The sequence below is a fragment of the Phyllobates terribilis genome, unplaced genomic scaffold, assembly GCF_046119375.1.
Source record: "Phyllobates terribilis strain yellow unplaced genomic scaffold, ASM4611937v1 Scaffold_36__1_contigs__length_13169755, whole genome shotgun sequence".
NCBI classification, from domain to species: Eukaryota; Metazoa; Chordata; class Amphibia; order Anura; family Dendrobatidae; genus Phyllobates; species Phyllobates terribilis.
The window spans coordinates 8,145,045-8,162,592 of record NW_027362796.1 but is presented as its reverse complement, the minus strand read 5'-3'; the positions used below and the strand labels follow the sequence as shown (position 1 = coordinate 8,162,592).

At 45.6% G+C, this 17,548-nt stretch overlaps 1 protein-coding gene across 1 annotated transcript in view; it reads left to right on the top strand.

Annotated features, from left to right (window-relative positions):
- The first annotated feature begins 3,381 nt into the window (after positions 1-3,381).
- The window catches only part of LOC141182822 (uncharacterized), a 57,765-nt gene continuing 43,598 nt past the window's right edge, over positions 3,382-17,548 (top strand). The window contains exons 1-7 of the mRNA XM_073660945.1: positions 3,382-3,461; positions 11,681-11,828; positions 11,958-12,137; positions 12,220-12,343; positions 12,427-12,521; positions 12,689-12,779; positions 14,863-15,810. Of these exons, the coding sequence (XP_073517046.1) occupies positions 3,436-3,461; positions 11,681-11,828; positions 11,958-12,137; positions 12,220-12,343; positions 12,427-12,521; positions 12,689-12,779; positions 14,863-15,810 (1,612 nt within the window). The 5' untranslated portion in view covers positions 3,382-3,435. The remainder of the gene's footprint in view (positions 3,462-11,680; positions 11,829-11,957; positions 12,138-12,219; positions 12,344-12,426; positions 12,522-12,688; positions 12,780-14,862; positions 15,811-17,548) is intronic.

Here is a 17,548-nt window from a genome sequence, read left to right as displayed (position 1 = left end):
AGGATCAGGGTGAGGAATATGCGGTCCAGACTCACGGCTACTGAGACTTGACCGTGTGGAAGGCAGGGTGATTGTGGTGGCTAAGTGACTGGAAGCATTATCCGCTATCCAACCAACAACCTTTTGACACTGCTCTGGGTTCAGTAGTGGTGTGCTGCGGTCCCCTAGGAATTGGGACAGGAAGGTCAGGCGAGAAGGGTGTTTGTTGTGGCACAATTTCAGCTTGCCCACAGCCTCGGCCTCTGCATGCACCATCACCATCACGTCCAGTTCCCCTTCCCTTGCCACGCATCTTGTCCATTTTAAATGGACGACAATATCTTCCACGCTCACTACAAATGGCTAAAACCACAGTTTTAAATACCTGGCCTGTAGGTAACTATTTTGAACAGCAAACCGGTGCCAAAAACTTTGCTGACATACTGAAAAAAAAAGACCATTTCCAGTGACTACCTCTTGAAGCTCATCAAGAGAATGCCAAGAGTGTGCAAAGCAGTCATCAAAGCAAAAGGTGGCTACTTTGAAGAACCTAGAATATAAGACATATTTTCAATTGTTTTACACTTTTTTGGTAAGTATATAATTCCACATGTGTTAATTCATAGTTTTGATGCCTTCAGTGTGAATGTACAATTTTCATAGTCATGAAAATACAGCAAAATCTTTAAATGAGAAGGTGTGTCCAAACTTTTGGTCTGTACTGTATGCCAGTATTGGGTGTGAGAGGACCACGCATACCAGTATTGGGTGGGAGGGGGCCACGCATACCAGGATTGGGGCTGAGGGGGCCAGGCATACCAGGATTGGGGCGGAGGGGGTTACTCATACCAGGATTGGGGCTGAGGGGGCCACGCATACCAGAATTGGGGCTGAGGGGGCCACACATACCCGGATTGGGGCTGAGGGGGCCACACATACCAGGATTGGGTCTGAGGAGGCCACGCATACCCCGATTGGGTCTGAGGGGGCCATGCATACTAGGATTGGGTCTGAGGGGGCCATGCATACCATGATTGGGTCTGAGGGGGCCATGCATACCAGGATTGGGGAGGAGGGGGCCATGCATACCAGGATTGGGGATGAGGGGGCCACGCATACCAGGATTGGGTCTGTGGAGGCCATGCATACTATGATTAGATCTGAGGAGGCCATGCAAACCAGGATTGGGTCTGAGGGGGCCATGCATACAAGGATTGGAGCTGAGGTGGCCATGCATACCAGGATTGGATTGGGTCTGCGGGGGCCATGCACACCAGGATGGGGGATGAGGGGGCCATGAATACCAGGATGTGAGATGAGGGGGCCATGCATACCAGGATGGGGGATGAGGGGGCCATACATAGCAGGATTGGGGATGAGGGGGCCATGCATACCAGGATGGGGGATGAGGGGGCCATGAATACCAGGATGTGGGATGAGGGGGCCATGCATACCAGTATGGGGGATGAGGGGGCCATACATAGCAGGATTGGGGATGAGGGGGCCATGCATATCAGGAATGGGGATGAGGGCTGTCTGCTGAATGCCCCTCATACCAGCGCCCCTCTGACAACTCCTGCCAGGGAAGAAAGAAATAGTAAATGGGCGTATATTGGGGTGTGGCCAGGGTGTACATATGCGGCTCCGCTCCGTACATCTCGTACACACGCGGCTCCGCTCCATACACCTTGTACACACGCGGCTCCGTACATCTCGTACACGCGCGGCTCCGCTGAGCACGCCTCGTACACGCGCGGCTCCGCTCCGTACGCCTCGTACACGCGCGGCTCCGCTCCGTACGCCTTGTACACGCGCGGCTCCGCTCCGTACGCCTCGTACACGCGCGGCTCCGCTCCGTACGCCTCGTACACGCGCGGCTCCGCTCCGTACGCCTCGTACACGCCCGGCTCCGCATGCCTCGTACACGCCCGGCTCCGCACTCCTCGTACACGCCCGGCTCCGCTCCGTACGCCTCGTACACGCCCGGCTCCGCTCCGTACGCCTCGTACACGCCCGGCTCCGCTCCGTACGCCTCGTACACGCCCGGCTCCGCTCCGTACACCTCGCACACGTCCGGCTCCGTTCCGTACACCTCGTACACGCGCGGCTCCGCTCCGTACACCTCGTACACACGCGGCTCCGCTCCGTACACCTCGTACACACGCGGCTCCGCTCCGTACGCCCCGTACACACGCGGCTCCGCTCCGTACGCCCCGTACACACGCGGCTCCGCTCCGTACGCCCCGTACACACGCGGCTCCGCTCCGTACGCCCCGTACACACGCGGCTCCGCTCCGTACGCCCCGTACACACGCGGCTCCGCTCCGTACGCCCCGTACACACGCGGCTCCGCTCCGTACGCCCCGTACACACGCGGCTCCGCTCCGTACGCCCCGTACACACGCGGCTCCGCTCCGTACGCCCCGTACACAAGCGGCTCCGCTCCGTACGCCCCGTACACGCGCGGCTCCCCTCCGTACGCCCCGTACACGCGCGGCTCCGCTCCGTACGCCCCGTACACGCGCGGCTCCGCTCCGTACGCCTCGTACACGCGCGGCTCCGCTCCGTACGCCTCGTACACGCGCGGCTCCGCTCCGTACGCCTCGTACACGCGCGGCTCCGCTCCGTACGCCTCGTACACGCGCGGCTCCGCTCCGTACGCCTCGTACACGCGCGGCTCCGCTCCGTACGCCTCGTACACACGCGGCTCCGCTCCGTACGCCTCGTACACACGCGGCTCCGCTCCGTACTCCTCGTACACACGCGGCTCCGCTCCGTACGCCTCGTACACACGCGGCTCCGCTCCGTACGCCTCGTACACGCGCGGCTCCGCTCCGTACGCCTCGTACACGCGCGGCTCCGCTCCGTACGCCTCGTACACGCGCGGCTCCGCTCCGTACGCCTCGTACACGCGCGGCTCTGCTCCGTACACCTCGTTCACGCGCGGCTCTGCTCCGTACACCTCGTTCACGCGCGGCTCCGCTCCGTACACCTCGTACACGCGCGGCTCCGCTCCGTACACCTCGTACACACGCGGCTCCGCTCCGTACACCTCGTACACACGCGGCTCCGCTCCGTACACCTCGTACACACGCGGCTCTGCTCCGTACACCTCGTACACACGCGGCTCCGCTCCGTACACCTCGTACACACGCGGCTCCGCTCCGTACGCCTAGTACACACACGGCTCTGCTCCGTACACCTCGTACACACGCGGCTCTGCTCCGTACGCCTCGTACACGCGCGGCTCCGCTCCGTACACCTCGTACACACGCGGCTCTGCTACATCCACACTGTAAACCCCTCCTGACCCCACACATAAACTTCAGCTCATCCAGCACCATGACAACCAGCACAGCAGAGTCCTGCATCCACTGAGGCCCCTGATCATGTGACCCCTGACTCCTCCCCTCCTGTGACCTCATCACAGCTCCTGGGCGCACAGAGCAGCCATATATGTGGTGGCGGCTCTGCAGGTGGAGGTATGTGGAGACCCCATTACTGGGCGCAGGGGGCAGTAACCCCTTTAGCACGGAGACTCTTTTGGGCTCTTGTGTTGCCCCTTTATAAGAATCATAAGGTTTTTGTTCTGTTTCCTGTAATAGATTAAGACCCAACTATGGAGACAGGAAGGGAGGAAACATATTGTTCTCATAGTACAGGACCCCTTTACTGGCCCCACAGTGTAATGCCCCCATTATGCCCCTTATGCAGGATGTATGATGCCCCCACACAGTGTAATGCCCCCATTATGCCCCTTATGCAGGATGTATGATGCCCCCACACAATGTAATGCCCCCATTATGCCCCTTATGCAGGATGTATGATGCCCCCACACAGTGTGATGCCCCCATTATGCCCCTTATGCAGGATGTATGATGCCCCCACACAGTGTAATGCCCCCATTATGCCCCTTATGCAGGATGTATGATGTCCCCACACAGTGTAATGCCCCCATTATGCCCCTTATGCAGGATGTATGATGCCCCCACACAGTGTAATGCCCCCATTATGCCCCTTATGCAGGATGTATGATGCCCCCACACAGTGTAATGCCCCCATTATGCCCCTTATGCAGTATGTATGATGCCCCCACACAGTGTAATGCCCCCATTATGCCCTTTATGCAGGATGTATGCTGCCCCCCACAGTGTAATGCCCCTTATGCAGGATGTATGATCCCCCACACAGTGTAATGCCCCCATTATGCCCCTTATGCAGGATGTATGATGCCCCCACAGTGTAATGCCCCCATTATGCCCCTTATGTAGTATGTATGATGCCCCCACACAGTGTAATGCCCCCATTATGCCCCTTTTTCAGTATGTATGATGCCCCCATTATGCCCCTGTAATCAGGTGACAGGATACAACACACAGGCAAACAGAAACCCTCTAACCTTATGTTACTTTATCTACTGACAAGGGTGTTGATCCGGACACATATAGGCCATTAAGTTCTCCCACGTGGAACACATAACTACGGACATGCGCAGTCACGGGTACGAGTGGCGCGGCGGCAATCAGTTTATCAGGCGTTTCAGTGTAAAGCACGTCACTTCCGGACATGCACACTAGGGGATGGACATTATTGGACCTCTAGCTCATGAGAAGTAGCGCAGGTGCAGTATATTATTGTAGACAGACTCCATTCTGTATATCCCATGACAATTCACCTCTAGGAATGGGAATGGGTCTCCTAGTCTGGGAGGGGTTTCGGATGAAGTGGGATATTTAAACATGGACACCTGGCTATTAGGCACACTATGCTGAACATCATGAATTATCATCCCTGTATCAAGCCTCCTGATGACCTGTTGGGGAAACACGCTGAGGCAGATTATTGAAACATTCTCTGATGAGTACCATACCCTTTCCTTTATACAGGGTGGTCCAAAAGTAGGTGGACAGAAAATAATAACATTTATTTTGATTTATATATAAAATTATATTTACTAACACAAGCATAACATTGACAATTAGATATTCTGAACAATAATACAAAAGCCCTTAAATTTTATCAACGCAGGTGCTCAAACTGTTTTTCATTACAATTTGCACAGCTTTGAAGTCTGCCTGTCGCTTCAACAAACTTTTTTGCACACGTCTCTTTGGGTATTAATTTCTTGAAATGCATCTCTTATGTAATTTTTCAAATCACTCACACTTTTTGGTTTTCGATTATAAACTTTGTCCTTGACTACTCCCCAAAAGAAAAAATCCATTGGGGTCAAGTCTGGTGAACGTGCCGGCCAATCAAGTGGGCCTCTTCGACCAATCCATTTATTAGGAAATGTTTCATCAAAATACTCTCTTACCACTCTTGAATAATGTGGAGGGGCCCCATCTTGTTGGAAATAAAGGTCATTGATTCATTAGAATTTCGATATACTTATCTCCTGTGACTGTTCCATCAAAAAATATTGGTCCAAAAACACCAAAACTTGAAATACCACCCCAAACATTGACACCAGGCTCATTTAGTTGTTGCTCTAATGTTAAATGCATGTTCTCATTCTACCAGTAAATACAATTATGTCTGTTAATATGGCCGGATAATTTGAAAGAAGCTTCATCACTCCACATAATGTTATATAAAATTACTGGATTTTCTTCAATTTCGTTAAGCATAATCTCACTAAATTGCAGCCGCCTGTCTGGATCATCCTCCAATAAACCATGAATTAGACGTGGACGATAAGCTTTCCACCCAATAGATTTCAGGATTTGCATGATAGAAGCTCGTGAAAATCCCAATTCCAAAGAGGCTCTTCTGGTGGACTTTTTTGGACTCTGAACAAATGTTTCAGCAACAAGTTGTTTATTATCTTCTGTACAGACTGTTTTGGGTCGACCAGTTTTTGGAGCTTTAAGGATTGAGCCAGTGGCATTGAATTTGTCATGAATGCGGTAAATGGTTTGTCTCTTTGGGGCTTGGGTACCCAATGTTTCAACCCAATTTGCTCTAACGGTTTCAGCATTTTGAGATTTCCAATACTCTGTTAAAATCCATTTTCTTTGATCTGTATTTAAATTATTAGCCATTATGTGTTATCTGAATTATCTGAAAAGAAAACAGATTTTGGGGGAGATCTATCTGTGAAAACTAGATAACTTAGCAACCAATCAGATTCCACCTTCCACTTTCCAAAGAGTCTGTGAGGAATGAAAAGTGGAATCTGATTGGTTGCTAAGGGCAACTGAGCCAGTTTCACTTTACACCATGTTTGATAACTCTCCCCCTTCATAACCTTATTACACTTTCTGTCCACCTACTTTTGGACCACCCTGTATATACCTTGAGACATTTTTTTTTATATACAGTTAGGTCCATATATGTTTGGACAGAGACAACATTTTTCTAATTTTGGTTCTAGACATTACCACAATGAATTCTAAACTAAACAATTCAGATGCTGTTGAAGTTCAGACTTTCAGTTTTCATTTGAGGGTATCCACATTAAAATTGGATGAAGGGTTTAGGAGTTTCAGCTCCTTAACATGTGCCCCCCTGTTTTTAAAGGGACCAAAAGTAATTGGACAATTGACTCCAAGGCTATTTCATGGACAAGTGTGGGCAATCACTTCGTTATGTCATTCTCAATTAAGCAGATAAAAGGCCTGGAGTTGATTTGAGGTGTGGTGCTTGCATTTGGAAGGTTTTGGTGTGAAGTAAACATGCGGTCCAAGGAGCTCTCCATGTAGGTGAAACAAGCCATCTTTAGGGTGCATTCACACATCGCGTATTTCCCTGCGGTTTTTTACGCGCGCGTATTTTCCTGCTTTTTTTACCTGTGGTTTTTTTACGCAGGTAAAAAAAGCACCTCCATTCACACACTGCATAAAAAAGCGCAGCAAAAAACGCAGTGTGAAATGAAGGGTGACATGTGTAATGTCACACTTCATTTCAGTGTGACATGTGTACTGTCTGTGTCTGTGTGTCGTGTGTGTACTGTCTGTGTCTATGTGTCGTGTGTGTCCCTAGCAGTGTATGTTCAGACTATGGATACTCACCTACCCGATGGATGAGAGACGCGTCTGCTCCGTCCCGCGCTTGCAGCATCTGCCGTGAAGCGATCAGCAGACTGTCAGCTGACCGGCTTGTAATCAGCTGACCGTCCGGTTACAAGCCGGTTAGCTAACAGCTGATCGGCTCACCGGCAGATGCTGGAAGCGCGGGATTGGAGCGGACCGGACGCCTCTCCCCTGACTTCGGGTAGGTGAGTATCCATCCTGCGCCTCCGTAAAAAAGCGATGGAATTACGCAGTGTGTGAACACCGCTGCGTAATTCCATCGCTTATAATGGGCACAATAGGAGAAAGCGCAGGACGCAGCTGCGTAAAGAATTGACATGTCAATTCTTTACGCAGCTGTGCTTTCGCGCTGCGTAAAATAACACAGTGTCTGAACGGCAAAGTGAATTTCCCATTCACTTTGCTGGCAGACACAAGGCACATTGCGTATTTTGAAAAAGCGCGCGCAAAAAAGCGCGCGAAAATACACAATGTGTGAACGCAGCCTTAGGCTATGTGCCCACGATGCAGAAATGAAGCAGAAAATTTCTGCAGCATTTCTGCATCTCCTTGGCAGAAAAAACGCATGCAGATTGTGCATGCGTTTTTCCTGCAGAATACATGCGGATCCACATGCGGATTCACATGCGTTTCCGCATGCAGATTGACAAGCGCTTTCCAGGCGATAGCATCACTTGGAAAGTGCTTGACAACTAGGTTACACTGTATAAATCCATGCAAACAGCATGGATTTATACAGTGTGAACCGTAAAAATTAAAACAAATAAAGCTATACTCACCCCCGATGCCCGGCGTGGCTGCAGCGCTCGTTCGTGTCTGGTTCCTGGATGCCGGCATATCGCGAGACAGAGCGGTGAAGGGCCTGCGGTCACATGACTGTGACGTCACCGCTGGTCCTCAAGCGATGCCGGCATTCAGAGAAAAGCCTTCGGAAAGGTGAGTATAAACTTTGTTATTTTATTCTTTTTTTACAGGTACAATGGTACCCAGGCCTGGATGAGAGTCTTCTCTCCTCCAGAACTGGGTACCATCCGCACATAGAGACGCATAGAAGCCGCTTGTACAAATGTACAGTCGCGGTTTCTATGCGTCTCAATGCAAGTCAATGGCGGGAGTTCCGCTGCGCTTCCGCAAAATTAAATGACATGCTGCGGATTTTTGTACGCAGCATAAACGCTGCGGAAAAATCCGCAGCATGAGCATAGAACATGCGGAATCCCCTTGGAGACCATGGGGTGCGGATTACCTAGCGTTTCACAAGCGTTTATGCTGCGGAAATTCCGCAGCATAAACGCTTGAAAAACGCTACGTGGGCACCCAGCCTTAAGCTGCAAAAACAGAAAAAACCCATCCGAGAAATTGCTACAATATTAGGAGTGGCAAAATCTACAGTTTGGTACAGCCTGAGATAGAAAGAAAGCACTGGTGAACTCATTAATGCAAAAAGACCTGGGCGCCCACAGAAGACAACAGTGGTGGATGATCGCAGAATAATCTCCATGGTGAAGAGAAACCCATTCACAACAGCCAACCAAGTGAACAACACTCTCCAGGAGGTAGGCGTATCAATATCCAAATCTACCATAAAGAGAAGACTGCATTAGAGTAAATACAGAGGGTTCACTGCACGGTGCAAGCCACTCAAGCATCAAGAATAAAAAGGCTAGACTGAACTTTGCTAAAAAACATCTAAAAAAGCCAGCACAGTTCTGGAAGAACATTCTTTGGACAGATGAAACCAAGATCAAACTTTACCAGAATGATGGAAAGAGAAAAGTATGGCGAAGGCGTGGTACAGCTCATGATCCAAAGCATCTGTAAAGCACGGCGGAGGCAGTGTGATGGCTTGGGCATGCATGGCTGCCAATGGCACTGGGTCACTAGTGTTTATTGATGATGTGACACAGGACAGAAGCAGCCGAATGAATTCTGATGTATTCAGAGCCATACTGTGTGCTCAGATCCAGCCAAATGCAGCCAAACTGATTGGTCGTCGTTTCATACTACAGATGGACAATGACCCAAAACATAAAGCCAAAGCAACCCAGGAGTTTATTAAAGCAAAGAAGTGGAATATTCTTGAATGGCCAAGTCAGTCACCTGATCTCAACCCAATTGAGCAAGCATTTCACTTGTTAAAGACTAAACTTCGGACAGAAAGGCCCACAAACAAACAGCAACTGAAAACCATCACAGTGAAGGCCTGGCAGTGAATCAAAAAGGAGGAAACACAACGTCTGGTGATGTCCATGAGTTCAAGACTTCAGGCAGTCATTGCCAACAAAGGGTTTTCAACCAAGTACTAGAAATGAACATTTTATTTACAATTATTTAATCTGTCCAATTTTGGTCCCTTTAAAAACAGGGTGGCACATGTTAAGGAGCTGAAACTCCTAAACCCTTCATCCAATTTTAATGTGGATACCCTCAAATGAAAGCTGAAAGTCTGAACTTCAACTGCATCTGAATTGTTTTGTTTAAAATTCATTGTGGTAATGTCTAGAACCAAAATTAGAAAAATGTTGTCTCTGTCCAAATATATATGGACCTAACGGTATGTCAGAGTTAACTAGGGCTTCTGAAGGACAGCCACCAGTGAGCGTGGGCGCCATTGTCGTTCCTTAGGGTGCTAACCTCGGCAGCTAGGCAATATCAGCTTTGTTTAGGTACAGGATAGGGTACAGTAGTGACTGTTTCAATTGTTCAGCAGCATCATTGCTTACATCTGTTTATGTACATCCACAACAAGCCATTCAGCAGGTAATTTTGCTAGTTTTTAGTATAAGTAAATATATATGTTGCTAGTCCCCGTTTTCAATCCATATATTTAAAAAAAGGTTTAGTATTTTATTTTAGGGGGGAGTTCCCACAGTATTGTCCCCTTCACACACAATATGGTACCATCTACCCCACGGAGTACCCCACAGCTAATTAATGAATACTCACTTAGCCCCATTGTTGGTTCAGATAATAATGAACCCAGTATCTATGAGATATTTGCCACACAATAGTTGGTAAGACCGTATCATCCATAGTGGCCGCCCATGCGGCCTGTATGGTGCCCATGAATTGAGATGGCTTGGCACCGAGCACGCTCTCCTTACCCATCATCACAATTTCAGTGATATCCACATTCCCATGATGGTGATACCATTGAATAGAACAGTGAATCAGGGAGTTGAAGGGTCCCTGATCCACCATTCAGCCGTGTGTGTGTGTGTGTGGTGTGTTTTTTTGTTTGTTTTTAAATATCAGGAGTTTGGGGGGCAATCATACTGTCTGGGAGCCCTCATTGTGAGCTAGATGGGCACACAGGAGAACAAGGGAATAAGGGAATATTGCCGCCCGATAGGTGTCAGCTGTATGTATGTATGTATGTAATACTAACGGCCCCATACACAAGATAAGTGTTGGCTGAGCGGTCATTTGGCAGACGGCTATCTCTTCTGACTTCTCCGTACACACAAATATTCCAGCTTTCCTGTGGTCTATATGAGAAAGTCGCCTCCAGACTCCTCTAGTGGAGGATTATCTACAGGAAGAACAAACGGATTAACCTCTGTAATTCAGGATGCCAGATCCTTCTCTGCCCTGACATTATCTGTTGGGAGGCCCCCAAATAATGTATATAGTCTACCAAACCCCGGAAATCAGTGCTTTCATGCAACTCTAGTCTAATGTGTATGGGGCATTAAAAAGTAACTTATTGGACATTGCCTCAGGCCCATCCTAATAGACTTTTCTACATTGCAGGCCCAGACACCATTATTGGTTATTTAAGTATCGTAGTAACTAGGCAGCCCCATACTATCAAGTACTTGGGAGAACTCTGTCAAACCATCTTAGATGCCATGTTTGCTCTTGACAGCAGCAAGTGGTTAAACTGCCAGGGTTTGTGTAGCAGCCGCACCTGTGCCATCCCTGCAGTGCACATCTATGTTCTGGTGCCCAAAAGAGTTACTTTTTAGCATGATAAACATTTGTTTTAAAATAATTAACAAAATGTTAATATCTGCTTTTTTATGGAGTTTCTCTTGTAATATAAGATAGCCTAAGGCCAGAAATAGACTTCATAAAACACTGTACATGGAGACTTTGGCATCAAATAACTCCTGTCTTGGTGAGACTGCTATCAAATAATTTTTGTCCACGGTATTTGTGCAAACAAACAAGCTTTTAGAAATGCCTCAAACTTCTGTGTGTGAATCAGACCTGAGATCTAACTTGTTAGAAGATGACAGTCCGGTGAAGAAAGGAAACATATAGACGGCCGTTGGGGATGTAGTTTGTGACAGACTCTGGCTAAATATGTTTATAGACCTGTAGTAGAAGATGAAGATGTCGTCCTCATCATGAAATAGTTATTTCTCATGTCATGTGTAATTAATATCTCCTGTAGTATTGCTAATGCTGATTCCAGTGTCAGTAAATGAGACAAGAATTAGCAATAAAGTAGAGGAGTCTATGAGAAAAGTATTCAGCTGCAGACTGCAAGGAAGAAACTGCTTGCTGTCTGTGGCCTAAAATATATAGGTTTTATTAGTAGATATAAAGACGAAATCTAAATACTGTAAAAAATAAATCTCAAATGTTTCCTTTATTATCTCCAGTAATTGTATTATTACACAGGATTTTTTGATGTTACATCTGCTCAACTTCTCATTTAGGTCTCTACAATATCAGATCCTCTCAGTGAATATCTTCTATATTAGAGTTTTCCTGATTTATCCATCAAAGATAGTTATGGACACAGACAAGATGGCTGAGAAAATATTAAAAATCACCCTAGAGATCCTCTTCTGGCTTACTGGAGAGGTGAGAGATTCTGATGACGTCACATTACATCATTCTTATCTATGGCAATGAAAGATGGACAGAACTGGAGAGGTGAGGACTCTGGAAATATCTGTAGTGAGATTTATTAATGTGTCTCTCCATAAACAGGATTACACAGTAGTGAAGAAGACCTCTAGTGAGCGTTGTCAGGACCATGTGTCTGAGGGATTAGGAAGAACCCTGAGCCCAATCACAGGGCTTCCACCTCATCACCTGGTACATGAGAATATGAATGACCTAAAGATCCTAGATCTGGCCTACAAGATGATTGAGCTGCTGACTGGAGAGGTGACACTGCTGGGAATGCTGAGACATTTTATAGTATAGCTATGAAGGGATTGGGGGATAACTCTGTCATTGTATGTGTCAGGTTCCTATAAGGTGTCAGGACGTCATCGTCTATTTCTCCATGGAGGAGTGGGAGTATTTACAAGGACACAAAGATCTGTACAAGGACATCATGATAGAGGTTCCCCAGCCCCTCACATCACCAGGTAATAGACAAGACTGAATACACACAGCCTATAATTATCTGTATGTAAAGAATGAATTCAGTTCCTGTATGTGTTTCCTCCAGATCTATCCAGTAAGAGGACAACACCAGAGAGATGTCAACGTCCTCTTCTTCCACAGGACTGTAAACAAGAAGATCTCAATGTTCCTCAGGATCAGGTAGATGGAGAGAAGGTGTCACGAGATCTCCCCTATTTATCTTGTTTTATCCTCCAGTATTTTATGGTTTATACTTGTGTAATGAGAACGGTGGAGATGGCAGGATTAGTGCTGATCATAGATGTGACTTCTCCATCTGTCTGTGACTTGTACAATATTTTTTTCAGGATGAAGATCTGTTCCATATTAATACTATAGAGACATATGAAGGGGGTGATGACCTCTGTAAAGAAGAGATTCCTACATATGACTACCCAGGTGAGTAGTAACCACTAAATGAAGAGAAGTCACAGATTCTTCTCAGTCACAGGCTGTGGATAGTTTACTGGTCATGTAGGCTGGCCATATCACAATCGTGTGACCACCATTTTGGATCTAGACCAAAACCTTCTCTTCCACCAAAAATTGTTCAAATGACTTTGGGCATTGAAAGCCCTTTTCTATAAAACTTACAACCTGGAAGATCCACCTCCCACTGAAATTAGAAGATCCTGACTTTTACCTGCCCAGGTCTGTAAACTACAAAGCTAAATGACAGCGTACGTTGAATGTGCTGACAAGTTAGAAAATCACTTGAAGAAAAATATTATGATGAGCCTGTAGGAGAAAGTGGAGGGTAATGATGCTGTTGGCTTCCTAGAATCCTGATATCTTATTAGATTAATCTACCTTCTCTCCGTTCTGTGCGGCTGAATGTGCTCATATGGTTCCAACAAGACCAGGTCCAGTCTTTATGACCAAACCTCGCTTTTATGATCGGCAACATTAAACGTGCAGTGAGGGCCAAGTGTGAATTTCTGTAGAATAACAACAGAGTTTCCCTTTACCCTGACTTTTCAATTTGTTTTTAAACCAAATAACTTCAAATAGATAAAGTATACAAAAAACATTACACCTGTGCCATGATATATCTCTTACCTGTGAGTGGCTGATGGCTGTAATAAAATTTAGTCATGCCTGCAGGAGATATGTTGGCATGACTCGAGCCCTGGTTTCATGGATTCACTCCACGTCATAAATTATATTATCGATCCTAAAGAATTTTAGATGCAATTTATTCTGAAATGGGGAGCACTAATACTTTCTCTACTCTTCTGGTCAGGACTCATAGTAGCTCCAACGGTCTACCATAAATAAGTGCAACTCTGGTTTAGTGTTGGAGTCCCCCTTCCCCCAAACATACATTCTTGTTGGGGATGTAACGTGTTTTTTTTATTGTCTTTTTTTTTTTTTTTTTTACAGGTTCATTATGTATGATAGTTTGATTGTGGTGGGATTGGCCTGCCTCACTTATGTGAGTCTGTAACTCCCTGGTAGTCTTTCAAAAAAGGTCTCCATTGTCTCTTCCAAATGCCCGAGTTCTTAATTTAAGACACTTCAGCTCTGCACTATTATAAAAAGTTCTCATTAAATGTATATTTCTTCTTGAGACTCATCTGACAGAAAATATTGGCCGTTACTATAGTTTAAATTGCCAGGAGCTACCAAGAAGCATACTCTAATTATCCCAGAGAGGTTTCACCACTAGTTACTCTTTTTTTTTTTTTTTTTTTAATCTTTTCATTAGATGTGTTATTGTCTATAGTCAAAGTTTTGCCCATCATCCTTTAACCCCTCTACATGGATCTATACTTACACAAAGACCCCTAGGCTTGGACTTGGTGTTGCCTGCTGTTCTGTGGTGTGAGATTACAAGAAGAATAGTCAGGTTACCGAATCAGAACCAGGAGGGCAGAGAAAATACAAATTCAGAAGACACAATAGTAGTCAGTAAATGGGCTGGGATCAAAAGAAGAAACGAAGAAGAAAATACACAACACGGGAGCTGAACACAGAGGACTTAACCAGCGGAGAACAAGGCTGTATCAGGCAGCTTCTGGCATTATGCATGAGCTTTAGTAGGGTGTAGTGCTTTCCATTTGAGTTAAGTAGGGAGCAAATTTAACTTTGGAAGAGCGGATTTTGCTGGATTGGTTTATGGAAGCCATGTTGCTTTTCAAGAGTTTTTGAGCCACTAATAATGTGGAAACCTCTGTTTTTCCATTGACAGATGATGGACCTGAGTGGGGGCTTGTTTTTTGTGAGATGAGTAGAAATTTTTATTGGTATAATTTTCTCATATTTCATATTTGGGAAGCATGATGAACAAACAGTTGAACACCAAGCTCTACTGGTTCATGCTATGACGTTTTCTATTAGACTGTGAACTGTCATTGTCTTGGTGAATGATTCAAAATTTTTACATAACTTGCCATTTGTACCAACAGTTTAAGTAGAAATGTTCAAAAATATAAATTTCAAGAATATTTTATTCAAATTTAAATTTTTTTTTACTTAGCAGATGACTGTACTAGGAGATCAGAGGGACAGCTGACATCTTCAATTTTCAAATCAGATGAGCTTGAGATCTCACAGGATACAATTGAAGGGAATGCTATTACTCCAAATATACCATCATCCCTTCACAGTAAAGATGTGCCATCTGATCCTTTGGAACAGGTCCTATCTTCTGATTCATTACAAACTACTAAGGAAAATCAAAGTCACAAAATAAGCATTAAAAAACAAACTGATCCTAAAGCTAAGAAGCCATTTCCACGGTCAGAATATGGAAATAATTTTCCCCTCAAAAAGTTTTTTCTTAAACATCAAAAAATTCACACAGCAAAGAATAGATTTTCTTGTTTCAAGTGTATGAAATGTTTTAACAAGAAAGCAAATCTTCTTAATCAACAACGAACTCACACAGGGGAAAAGCCTTTTTCCTGTTCAGAATGTGGGAAATGTTTTTTCCAGAAAGCGCATCTTGATAGACATCAGAGGACTCACACAGGGAAGATGCCTTTTTCCTGTTCAGAATGTGGGAAATGTTTTAACCAGAAATCAGCATTGATTAAGCACCAGAGAACTCACACAGGGGAGAAGCCTTTTTCCTGTTCAGAATGTGCAAAATGTTTTAACCAGAAATCAAATCTTGTTAAGCACCAGAGAACTCACTCAGGAGAGAAGCCTTTTTCATGTTCAGAATGTGGGAATTATTTTGCAGAGAAATCAAGTCTTATCAAACATCATAGAATTCACACAGGAAAGATACCTTTTTCATGTTCAGAATGTGGGAAATGTTTTAACCAGAAATCATATCTTGTTAGACATCAGAGAACTCACACAGGGATTAAGCCATTTTCCTGTTCAGAATGTAGAAAATGTTTTAACCAGAAATCACATCTTCTTAGTCACCAGAGAACTCACACAGGGGAGAAGCCTTTTTCCTGTTCAGAATGTGTGAAATGTTTTAACTGGAAAGCGCATCTTGATATACATCAGAGAAGTCACAGAGGGGAGAAGCCTTTTTTATATCCTTAATGTGGAAAATGTTTTACTTGAAAAGACACACTTTTACCAAGAAAAAATCTTGCTAATAAGTGAGTGCATCCTATAGACTGGAGATAGCTTCCTGTGACCGAGAACAATGAGACCGTGTCCTTCCTGATCAGTGAGAGAACTGCTCTCTCCTAAAGCCCCACACTTATCTAACTGTTTGGTGCAGAGGAGGAGAGGAAGGTATCGGGACCTGTCCGGAGGCTGCACGTCCTGACTTAGCAGCTGAAGAACCTAGCTCATGGACCTTTCAGATCATGTAAAACTGTTTTACATATTTTTAAAAGTTGTCAGGTTCCGTTATGAACTGTGCCATTTCTTAATGAGTTTGACCTGAATTTAAATTGGACAATGAGTTTTCCTTTTACTGCTACATATAATTAATGATAAAAGTTTCAATACTTTGAAACATTATTATTTTTGTAAATATACAGATGCATCTCTCACCATCCTTGTCTCTCACTACTCCACAGTTTGGTGTAAGAAAAGTCTAGAATGTAAGAAATTAATCATTAAGGACTAGTGATGAGCGAGCACTAAAATGATCGGGTACTCGTTGCTCGGGTAGAGCAAATTGGAATACTCGGGTGCTCGATCCGAGCAACGAGTCCAATGGAAGTCTATGGGAAATTCGAGTATTTTTCAGGCGGCTCCCCCCGGCGGTCTGCAAAGGGTCTAAAAATTGTCCAAATCGATGGGAACAGTGCTCAAATGACATGGGAAAGACCCCTGCAAGCATTTCTGACTCCCAGGTCACTGCTGTAAACAATGTTGTCAGAGGTATTATGCCACTTTTACGGACTCACAATAAAACATACAAAAACGAAACCAAAATGTATTTTCCTGGGAAATATGTTAAGGAACTTCCTTTCCAGGGTAATGACTTGTATATAAGGCAAAATAAATAACCAAAAACAAAAATACTCCTCCACACCTTGGGCTATGTTCACACGTAGCGTTTTTGATGCGTTTTTGCACTTTTGCATTGCTTTCAACCAAGACAAATGCATTCACTGGGAAATGTCATTTTAACATTTTACAACCTTATCTGACCATGTGGCTTGTGACACATCATCAGACACATGCATACAGTGCTGAAAAGACATGGGAACAGCATGGGGAAGACCTCTGGAAGCATTTCTGACTCCCAGGTCACTGCCTAAAAGTGTGCCCATCATAAGTGATCCTGGGCGCATGCGAAGATGCCTCCCGCCATGCACCTGTCGTTGCAGACTTGCAACAATCACTGTCCACGTCCTTGTCACAGTGCAGCGTTCAGTTGTCCCTACCCCATTCCTTGGAATGCAAGCGTAAGTATGCAGCCAGCCACCCACCCTCCCACAGGCTGTAATACTATACTGCCAAATTTTTGACAGCTGCTTGCACTTGAAATGTGGCCTTTTAGGCTCGTGGAGGCAGAAGCTGTCCACAATCTTATGGCGGCGGCGACCGGTTATCCATACTCTGTCCCCAGCCGGCACTATTTTTCCCGGTATCGTCTCCGCCTTCCACAACATTACCCGTGCCCTTCCCAGTGCACTTACTAGGAAGGACCACTGAGAGTTGTATTTAGCTTGGTGAAAGGACTGACCTAGAGGGAAACCGTATCTACCCTGGGTGTCATTTCTCCCAGGAAGTCCTCTAATGCA